The sequence below is a fragment of the Amphiprion ocellaris genome, chromosome 8 (assembly GCF_022539595.1).
Source record: "Amphiprion ocellaris isolate individual 3 ecotype Okinawa chromosome 8, ASM2253959v1, whole genome shotgun sequence".
Taxonomy (NCBI): domain Eukaryota; kingdom Metazoa; phylum Chordata; class Actinopteri; family Pomacentridae; genus Amphiprion; species Amphiprion ocellaris.
The window spans coordinates 112,324-123,230 of record NC_072773.1 but is presented as its reverse complement, the minus strand read 5'-3'; the positions used below and the strand labels follow the sequence as shown (position 1 = coordinate 123,230).

The 10,907-nt window shown below is 43.2% G+C and overlaps 1 protein-coding gene across 2 annotated transcripts; it reads left to right on the top strand.

Moving 5' to 3' along the window:
• Positions 1–105: 105 nt before the first annotated feature.
• On the top strand, positions 106–10,907 carry lhfpl4b (LHFPL tetraspan subfamily member 4b). Of its 2 annotated transcripts, none has more exons than XM_023295166.3 (7): positions 106–1,143; positions 2,186–2,391; positions 2,598–2,802; positions 2,916–2,995; positions 5,454–5,601; positions 5,676–5,711; positions 7,739–10,907. In XM_023295166.3, the coding sequence occupies exons 2-6, from the start codon at positions 2,188–2,190 to the stop codon at positions 5,702–5,704; spliced, it is 666 nt and encodes a 221-aa protein (XP_023150934.1). In that variant the 5' UTR covers positions 106–1,143; positions 2,186–2,187; the 3' UTR covers positions 5,705–5,711; positions 7,739–10,907. The 2 variants fall into 2 exon arrangements, with proteins under 2 accessions (XP_023150934.1, XP_023150933.1); XM_023295165.3 differs by having other exon boundaries at positions 2,913–2,995.

The window sequence follows — 10,907 nt, the reverse complement described above, 5'->3', positions numbered from 1 at the left end:
CCTGTCAGCTGATGAAGACCAGAATGTGAATGAGGGACGTTTCTCTTCCTGGGATGTCAGTGGACGGAGCTGCTGCCTGTTTTCATAGTAACCTGCTGTCCACTTCTGTCTCCAGGTGTTTTAATGGACAGTGTGCTTGAAGGGCATTATGGGTAATGTAGTAAATGACAGCAACATGCAGAGCTGTATAAAGTACTGTCAAGTAAAAATACTGCAGTACAAGCAAAAGTCCTGCCTTTACGTCTGAATTTATTTACAATTAACTAAACATTTTTTTTATGTGTTTTGCTTTCCAGCTGAAGCTAAAATAAGTGGAGATTGTTAATTTATCTATTAAACATAGAACAGATATAATAATAACAGATATAATAATTAGGTCCCACTCCGACCGGTCCTACCAGAAACCAGTTCTTTAACAGCTTCTGAGGTTCGTACTGAATCTGAACAAACCAGTGTTGGGGGAATGGATAGGCTATCTCCAGTCTGGATGAAAGTGGGATGATGAGAATTCACGACAATAAGCGTCAAGGGGTTAAAAAGCTGAATAATAATGCACACTGTTGAATGTGTCATAGTTTATGTTTTATTTACTGAAAGCAGTAATGCAGCATAAAGTCATGTAGAAGTACTGCAGCTCAGGTACATGTAGTTAACGTGTTCAGATGCTGTGAATCTTTAGATTGATCCCCTGATTGATTAATGATCAGTTTCACTCTAATGTGTCATAATAATAATAAATAGTATTTATATAAATGTACACGTTCATCTGGTGTAGTACTCAGGTCATAGTACTGTCAGTAGTACTGCTAGTAGTACTGTTAGTACTGTTTGTAGTACGAGCTGCTCCTGCAGTTCCTCTGTCCTCCTGCAGGCGGCGCTGCTGCAACACAGAGCTCTGATCTAAACGAGCTGCAGGTTTCAACTGATTCTTCTGTTCCTCAGTCAGATCATCGAAGCTTCGGTTATTGATCCTCACATTATTGATTAGAACAGCAGAGACCTCGATCACCCTTCATCCTCCTCCATCATCCTCCTCCATCATCCTCCTCCATCATCCTCCTCCATCATCCTCCTCCAGCCGCAGACCGTCAGCGGACCGACAGACGAACCGACAGACGGACGGACCGACTCCTCCGGCTGCAGGTCGGTTGTTTTTCGGTTGTTTTTGTTTTTCTCTTGGTTTTACCGGATGAACGCGGCTGCAGTTTCTCTTTTTAAAAAAAAATAATCTCGAAGCTCCTGGTGTGACGTCGGTCTGTCGGTGCTCTTTGATGTTTATCAGCCGCTGATTTGGCTGTCGGTCAGTCTGATGCTGCCGCTCTTTAACGTCATGAAACACCTGCAGAACATCTGGAGCTTCTCATTTCCTCTGTTGTTGTTTACTGCTGACTGTTTACTTTCGGTCTGTTATTGTCCTTAACTGTATGTTTGTTGTTGTGTACTGACTGTTGTTGTTTACTGAATGTTGTTGTTTATTGCTGTGTTTGTTGAATTCGTGGGCAAATATTGTTGTCTTTATGTTTTTATTGTTGTGTTGTTTGTGTTTATCATTGTGTTTGTTGTTTGTGTTTATCATTGTGTTGTTGTTATCATTGTGTTGTTGTTTATCGTAGTGTTGTTTGTGTTACTCGTGTTGTTGTATGTGTTTATCGTTGTGTTATTGTTTATCATTGTGTTGTTGTTTGTGTTTATCGTGTTGTTGTTTGTGTTAATTGTGTTGTTGTTGTTATCATTGCATTGTGTTGATTGTTGTGTTGTTTGTGTTAATCATTGTGTTGTTGTTTGTGTTGATCGTTGTGCTGTTGTTTGTGTTAATTGTTGTGTTGTTTGTGCTGATCGTTGTGTTGTTGTTTGTGTTAATCATTGTGTTGTTGTTGTTGTTTGTGTTTATCGTTGTGTTGTTTGTGTTTATCGTTGTGTTGTTTGTGTTTCTCATTGTGTTGTTTGTCTTTCTCGTGTTGTTGTTTGTGTTTATCATTGTGTTGTTTGTGTTTATCGTTGTGTTGTTGTCGGTGCAGAGAAACACACTTCAGAACTCCATAAAGAATGTGTCTGCTGTAGTTTCCTACAGATGTTCATGATTATTGGTCAATCTGCTGATGAGGGTCTCCACCTATTGATCGTTCAGTCAGTGAAGATATTTTCCAGATTCCAGTAATATGTTGTCTTCCCTCCTCCTTCCCAGTGATGTCGGCGTCTCCCGCCCTGTCCGACCTGTCCCGCCTCTACCAGACGGAGTTTGTTCGCAGCGCCAGAGCCGTGGGCGTCCTCTGGGCCGTCTGCTCGCTCTGCTTCGCCATCATCCAGGTGGTCATCCTGGTGCAGCCGTCCTGGATCGGCACCGCGGACATCCGGCCTCCGCAGCCCAGCGGCACCCTGGGACTGTTCGAGGTGAGAAACCCCGCCCCCCACCTGTGACTGACCAATCACAGCTGACGTCCAGCAGCAGTTAGTTAAACCTAAAACACCTCATGGAAAATCACTGACATGTTCCTCTGTATTTCTGTTCTTATATGTCTCTGTATGTCCCTGTCTACATACATGTCCCTGTATGTCCCCGTGTACATACATGTCCCTGTGTACCTGTGTGTTGTCAGGTATGTCTGGAGTCTGATTGGCCGGTCCCAGACTGTCGTGGTGGTCTGTCCAGTCTGTCTCCTCTGCCGTCCTTCCAGTCGGTGGCGGTGTTGGTGGGCGTGTCTCTGTGGGCGGTGTGGACCAGCGTCCTCTGTCTCTGTCTCTTCAGGTTCTGCAGCGCTGCGACCGTCTACAAGATCTGTGCCTGGCTGCAGCTGACTGCAGGTCAGTGTTGCTTCTCACCTCAGCAGGTTAATGCAGGACCTTCCAGAGGTTCCATCCAGCTTCTATATGAACCAGATAGCTGGTTCTCAGCATGGTTCGTCTGTTCTCAGCAGGGTTCTGCCTGGCGCTGGCCTGCCTCCTGTTTCCAGATTCGTGGGAGAGTCCAGAGATGAGAGCTCTGTGTGGCGACTCGGTGAGGACAAACACTGTGAGGGGCTGAATGTTAGGGAACAGATAAGTTCATGTTCATATTTACAACATGGTCTTCATACAGAAACAGTAGATATACCAGGATTGTATTGCTCTGGGGTGGGAGGCAGCAGGACGGCAGAAGAAAAGATGGAGAACAAAAAGTACCAACAGAACAATGAACTTTCTGGAGGTTGGTGAGAACAGAAGCTGTAGATCAGAGAACAGTCAGTGGATGTAAAGGTGAGATCTACCTGTATGGAGAGGAGCCCAGTGCATCATGGGAATCTACAGCAGCAGAACTAGGGGACAGATCAGCTGATCCTGAGGAGCTCTAACTATCAGCTCAGAGGAATGTTCTATGATCTTAGAGTAGAGAGGCTGTCTGCCTCCAGAACCCAAACTGGGAGCTGGCTCCACAACAGAGGAGCTGATTACTGAAGGTTCTGCTTCTGGAACCTCTGGAACCAGCAGTGAAGCTGCAGTCTGAGAGGGACGGGTTCTGTTAGGATGATCTTGAACAATCAGGTCTTTAAGATACGATGCAGCTGCTCACTCAGAGTTTAGATGTTAGAAGAAGGATTTTAGATTCTATCCTGGATTTTACAGGGAGCCATGAAGAGAAGCTAACAGGAGAACTCTGATCTCTGTTCCTGGTTCCTGTCAGAACTCTGGCTGGAGGTTTGTAGGAGAATTATTGGGACCTCCTGACCATCACGAACTACAGTAGTCCAACCTAGAAGTTCGAAATGCATGGACTAGTTCCTCAGCATCACTCTGAGACCAGATGTTTCTGATTTTACATTAGATGATAGAAAGCTGTCCTACAGACTGGTTTATATGTTGAAGGACAGATCCTGGTCAGAGAGAACTCCAAGGTTCTCTACAGTAGAACTGGAGGCAGCGCCATCTAGAGGAACTATCTGGTTAGATGGAGTGTTTCAAATACAAGAACCTCAGTTTGTCTGGATTTAACCCTTTGGGCACCACAATTTTTTCAATAAAATATTCAGTTTTGATATCACTTTTTCCAGGGGTTGTAACTTGAAAATGATTAGAGATAAAGGAAAACTGTAAATGAGTAAAATCATCAGTATGATCCAAAGTTTGTGATGGCAGTAAATTCACTCATCTAATTTGCATATTATGACATCACCAGGCAGCAAACATATGGATTACATAACTTTTACAGATGTTTATCGATTCAGATGGCATTGCTTGGCTCAGAATTTGTCAGATTCCTGTCTCCACGACACCCAACAGGCTCATCTAAATGTTTGATCCACTTGTGATACTGTTCCTCATCTCTCAAGCAAACTCAACCATCATCATCTGCATTTACGGCGGGGCCGTGAACGCCACTGCGGCCTCCGCCGCTATTATCAGTGCATTTTCTCCCGCGTCTGCCGCTATTTCCACGGTTTTTTGCATGCCCGCTACCCCCTCACCATTAGCGGTGTTTTGACCACCCCTGCTACACCCACCACGTCCCCTCCTGCCACCCCTGCTACACCCACCACGTCCCCTCCTGCCACCCCTGCTACACCCACCACGTCCCCTCCTGCCACCCTGGACACAGTGAAGCAAAGCATCGGCTCCAGTATGTGCTGCTTGTGGACTGTCATGGCGGACTCGCTGCTGTTACGCACAGACGCAGCGTCACTTTCTGTCTCACTGGACGACTGAACATCTTCATCAGAGGGTGAATATTCCTCTTCAGAATCTGAGTCAGCCATTACTTGAGGAAGTACTTTGTCAACGGTGAACAGACCTCTCAGCATGGTGAGTTTTCTCGCGCTGCCTTGCACTCTGCTGCGCTCCGACTGCGACCCTCGTCTCCTCGACCAGGAGGCAGCTTTCAAACTCTACAAACTCCAAAACTTTGAATGAAAACACGCCCACAAATGATGCTCAGATTGAAGTTCCAGATGTCCTCCTGGTGTAAAGTAGTAACTATATGAGTCACCATATTTGCAGCTATAGCTTGTTATGTTCAGCAATGTTGCTTGTCACAATATTGCGACTTTGGCGCTTAAAGGGTTAAATGGAGAAGGTTCCAGGTCATCCAGGTCTTTATGTCCTTCAGGCATGTTGGAGTTCCACCAACTGATTGGTTCCATCTGGTTCCATAGATAATAGAACTGGGTGTCATCTGCATAACGATGGATATTTATGGAGTGTTTCCTAATAATACTGTCTAAGGAGAACATGTTCAAAGTAAATAATACTGGTTCTAACACAGAACCCTGAGGAACTCCAGAACTAACTCTGTTGGAAGAATCCTCATTAACATGAACAAACTGGAATCTGATGAACATGATTTAAACCAGTTTGGTTCCTTTAATCCCAGTAACATGTTCCAGTTTCTGTATCAGATGAGATCCAGTAGAAATGTGATCAGAACATTAGTGACCTTCTCCACTGCTGTTCTGTACTATGATGCTCCTCCATCCTGTCCTCAGGTGGGCAGTTTCTCTCCAGGTAACTGTTCGGTGCACTGGGCCTACATCCTGGCCATCCTGGGAGTTCTTGATTACACCATCTTGGCCACGCTGGCCTTTGTCCTGGCCAACCGACAGGACGCCCTGCTGCCGCCGGACTCCCAGGATGGTAAGAAATGTGGAGGCTGATAGATAACGCCACTAAATCTGAACTTCAGCTAAACACCAGCTCTGTTTGTGCAGTGACCACGGGTCTGCTGATGACGGCATGAACACCAGGTGAGTCCCTTCTTCTTCTCCATTAAAAATATTTTCCATGAAATATTTTTGGCTTTCAGTCTCACTGAAGGAAAACAGAAATCAGCTGCCTGGAACGGACATTAGTGAACCGCTCTAGAGATCTACATCTAGAACACTTCCTGTCCGACCCCATCACTGACATTTCATCCATTATCACCAGAGAAAGACAGAAAATCCAAGAGGAATCAACAGAGACAGTGATGGAGAATGACAGAAAGTAACGACTGAAAATAGCTGTGAAACAACAGAGAATAGTGAAAGAAAATATCAGAGAACCACAACTGAATAAGACAGAAAAAATAGACAATGGACAACATTTTCACAGCACAGCTAATGACACCAACAGAACACAGTGACCAGAACTGACAGGAAACTGTGCAACAAAAATATAATAAATATTAAAAAAAAAAAAACAGCAACACAAACTACAGAAACTGACAGAAAACAACGGAGAACAGCAGCAGAGAACAATAAGGAACAGCCTCAGAACACACCAGAAACAGTAAAAGACAGAAACGGTCACAGAAAATACCAGAAGAATAGAATAGAATAGAATACAATAGAATAGAAGGTTTTTATTGTCAGGTTCTCTCTATATCAGGACATACAGTGGAACTGAAAAGACGTTTCTCTCTCACCTTTGTATTTGCGCCACACATTAAAAAAAGGATCAAAATACAGGATAAATAAAATAAATATCTAAAAATCTGCCTATGAACTGGAGGTAGTCCAACATAGTGACAGCTTATTGAGGTGATGGTAGCACAGATATGGTAGCAGGACAGAGTTAATCTAAGGACAGAGTTAATCTGAGGACAGGGTTAATCTGAGGACAGGATTAATCTGAGGACAGGGTTAATCTAAGGACAGGGTTAATCTAAGGACAGGGTTAATCTGAGGACAGGTTAATCTAAGGACAGGGTTCATCTGAGGACAGGTTAATCTGAGTACAGGGCTAATCTAAGGACAGGTTAATCTGAGGACAGGTTAATCTAAGGACAGCATTCACACGTCAGAGGTCTTTGAATCCAGATGTCTGGGGGCTGGATGGATGATGATGGGTGATGGATGGATGGATGGATGGATGGTTGATGGATGGATGGATGATGGATGATGATGGATGGATGATGGATGTATGGATGATGTATGGATGATGTATGGATGGATGCATTGGATGGATGATGATGGATGGATGGATGATGGATGGATGATGGGTGGATGGATGGATGAATGCACTGGATGTTCTGCATGACCAGCCTCTCAGAGCATACGATGGGAGTCGGTGCCACAGCAGCTGGATGGGTGGGCTGGTTTGGGACTGGTTTTAGAACTGGTTTTTGAACTGGTATTAGGACTGGTATTACTGGTGCAGCTTTGAGACGTGGGAACTCCAGCTGGACTCAGGGAGACGTTAGAGATGTCAGGGAGGACATCCTTTCTCCACAGAGTCCTTCAAGACATGGACAGCATGTTGTCTGGTCTGGCTGGACGTAGTCTGACCCTGGAGAGGATGACAAGAACAGGGACAGAAACAAATAAAAACAGCGACAGAAACAAATAAATACAGAAACAAATAAATACAGAAACAAAAACAAATAAACACAGAAACAAAAACAAATAAAAACAGAAACAAATAAAAACAGCGACAGAAAAATAAAAACAGTGACAGAAACAGCAGAAGCAGCAACAGAAAACAACAACAACAACAGAAAACAACAACAGAAAATGACAAACAACAGGAGCTGCTCTACTGTCTTGTTAAAGCTTCATCCTATTATACTGTATACTTCCTTTTTTTCGTAGAAAATGCACATTTTACATTTCCGTTTATTCTCTTTGGACTTCAGTTTATCTTTTTAGGACACATTTTCTACAGATGTCTCTCTTTATATTTTGTCCTGTTGATATTTGTAAGACTTTGAATCATTTCTCCTCAGGATCAATAAAATATTTCTAACTGATCGATCTTCTTTTGTCTCTTCACTCCCTCCTTCCTCCTTCTTCAGGGCCTTCACTTCTTCACTTCCTCCTGATCTCTTTATCATCATCTCCATGGACAAAGAAACGTCTTTATGATCTCATTCTTCTAAGACATATTCAAATTGAAGAACCTTAACTTGCTAGTTTTAGTTCTAGTGTCTTCCAGGTGAAGCCGTTATTCCAGCGCTGTGGTTTTACATGAGAAGTTCTTCAGCACCAAATGGACAAACATAGGATACAGTTTCACAGTCAGATTAATGAGTGTCCGTTTATCAGAATAAAATGTGTTGGGTTTCTCCTTTGCTTCCATGAAAGAAAATGTAAAGATGCTGAACTAAATGAGAAATGAGCCCAGATATCCTGTCCTTCTACTTCATGTTTTGTCTTTCCATCTTTACGTTATTTCTCCAGTGTCAGCATGGTGGAGTAGATGTTTCTGCTGCGCTTGTTGTAATACCACAAGTCACTCCTGGAGACAATCATCAGCAAACACCAGTTAGCTTAGCCTGGGAAATGAGCTTAAACAGCTACAAGCTAACAACCACAAAGGAAAATGTTATGCAAAAATGTCTACAAACTTTCCCAGTTCTGAAATCTACAGAACTTCGAGGCTCTCAAACAGCTGGCTCTAGTTCTGTTGGGCTAGCTTCTAGGCCATCTTTGGGTTCATTTCACCATTAGAATTAGCTTCTAAAGCCAGGTAGGCTAGAGTTGATGTAAGATCTAAGAAATGTCTGGGTTTAGTTAGCTTAGTTTTAGCTCAAAGCCCCTTTAGGTGTGAGTTGGTATTGGGTTCAGCCAACTTTTGAGTCCAGTTAGCTAAGAATGAACTTCTAGGCCCATTTAGCTCTGTCAGTTTTAGGCTTCGTTAACCTCTAAACTCGGTTTACTTATAATCATCCTGTAGGTCATTTAGTGCTGTTAGATCTGTGTTCTGCTGACTTCTGGGTCCAGTTTCATAGCTAACAGTACCATTTCACTCCAATCAGATTTGGTTTCAGTTGGCTTCAATTCAAATTTTGTGTTCTTATTTTGGAGTTACAGTAAAAGCTGAAGATCCACTTAAGGTTAGCGATCTTCTGGTCTACTTAGCGTCAAGATACAGTTAGCTTAGATTTGCATCTAGGTCCATGTGGGTTAGATATATCTTAAGATGGAGTTTGCATCTCGATGGTCTAGTTTTCTTTGAACTGGCATCAAATTAGCGTATGTTTCAACATTTTTTTAAAGACGCGGAAAAGTCAACCAAATTCTGGGTGACGTAAAGCACTAAAAACATGTTTTACAGCTGAGAATGTTGCACAAACACAATGTGAGAAATGTCTAAAAAACAAAAAAACAAAAAAACGAGCTGATAGAAACATTCTTGAATGTATTCAGGTCTGACAAGTTCTTAAAGAAGGGAAGAAAAACAAAGACAGCAACATGGAAACTCAGTGTGTTCTATGAAACGATTTCTGTCATCACAGTTCATGAAATGTCTCAATCTTTTAAAGGAACAATCAGATTTTATTACATCCTCAACACCAGGTTCCTCTCTGGAGTTAGCCTAGTTTAATGCTGTAAACACTGGAAACAGTCACAATAAAAAACAATAAAACAACAACATAATACATCCAAATCCTGTTAGCTTAGAGTTAGCCTCAGGTCCTGTTAACTTAGAGTTAGCCTCAGGTCCTGTTAACTTAAGGTGCTTTCACACCTACGTCTTTTAGTCCGCTTAAAGCGGACTGGAGTCCGCAACACCTGCAAGTACGGTTCGTTTGGGCTGATGTGAAAGCATACCAGATTTTTTTGGTTCGGACTAACGAACCACACCGAGACCACTTTCGGGAGGTGGTCTCGGTCCGCTTCTATGTGAACTCCAGTTCGGTTCGCTCATGGTGAGAACACAAACCTGTCTCCATTCGGACCGGCTTGATGGCGCAGCAGACTTTTTGGTCTACGGGAGCTTCCGTAGCAACCTGCACAGGGAATTTTGGGAGGCGCAAAAAAACTCGCGCTAGCTAAACCACATTCTCCACACGAGTTTGATCGAGAGCCTGCGTTTACGATGAACAGGGGACAAACTTGGTCTAAAGAGGAGGTAAAACGACTGTATAATGTTCTCGTACCGAATGCGAGCTTCATGCTGAAACAACAGCAGTATTTGTGCTTGCTGCATAAAGCAATAACACGAATATATGGCAACAAGAATGAACAGGAGAGCATAGTTCATTGTTTACGAATAAACCGCGGTCCATGAAATAAACACAGCCTGTTGTTTTCTTCCGGGATTTTTCCCTCTTCACATGCTGCGCCAATCAGCGTACACCTACGTCATCGTAAACGCCTTGTTTTGTAAACAGCGCCGCCAAACGACTGGGGGGAGATATAACATTAATTGGAGTAGGTTCAACTGCGAAAACACTGGTGTGAATGCGAACTGAACCAGTTGAAAATAGCAACATTGTAACAACTTTTGGCTCCAAACGAACCACTCTAGCGGACTAACAGGTGTGAAAGCACCCTTAGAGTTGGTCTCAGGTCCTGTTAGCTTAGAGTTGGTCTCAGGTCCTGTTAGCTTAGAGTTAGTCTCAAGTCCTGTTAGCTTAGAGTTAGTCTCAGGTCCTGTTAGCTTAGAGTTAGTCCCAGGTCCTGTTAGCTTAGAGTTAGCCTCAGGCCCTGTTAGCTTAGAGTTAGTCTCCGGTCCTGTTAACTTAGAGTTAGTCTCAGGTCTAGGTAGTTTAGAGTTGGTCCCAGGTCCTGTTAGCTTAGTGTTCGCTTCAGGTTCAGTCCATTTCTGTTAGGATTTTAGGTTCACTTTGCAGATGTAGCTTTAGGCTCATTAACTTCTAGGTCCAGTTAGCTTTGAGTTAGCTTCAGATCCACTTAAAGTTAGCTTAGGATTAAGATTCTAGACCAATATATCATTGAATAGCTTCAGGTCCATTTAATTTCCGGTTGCATTTAACTTAGCATTTGCTTCTTTAGCATGTTAACATAGAGCTAGCTTGTTGTCCAGTCAAATAAAACCCACTGACTACAGGATGGACTTTAGCTTATTAGCTCACAGCCTGCCTGACTTTGTGCTAAGCTAGGCTATCCAGAGAGGTAAAACTGGTAGCGACGACTGAGGACAGGAAGTGAAGCATTTGCTGTCTGCATGACTTTTGACCTTTAAGGCACATCATCAATAAAATTTGTTTTCCTCCA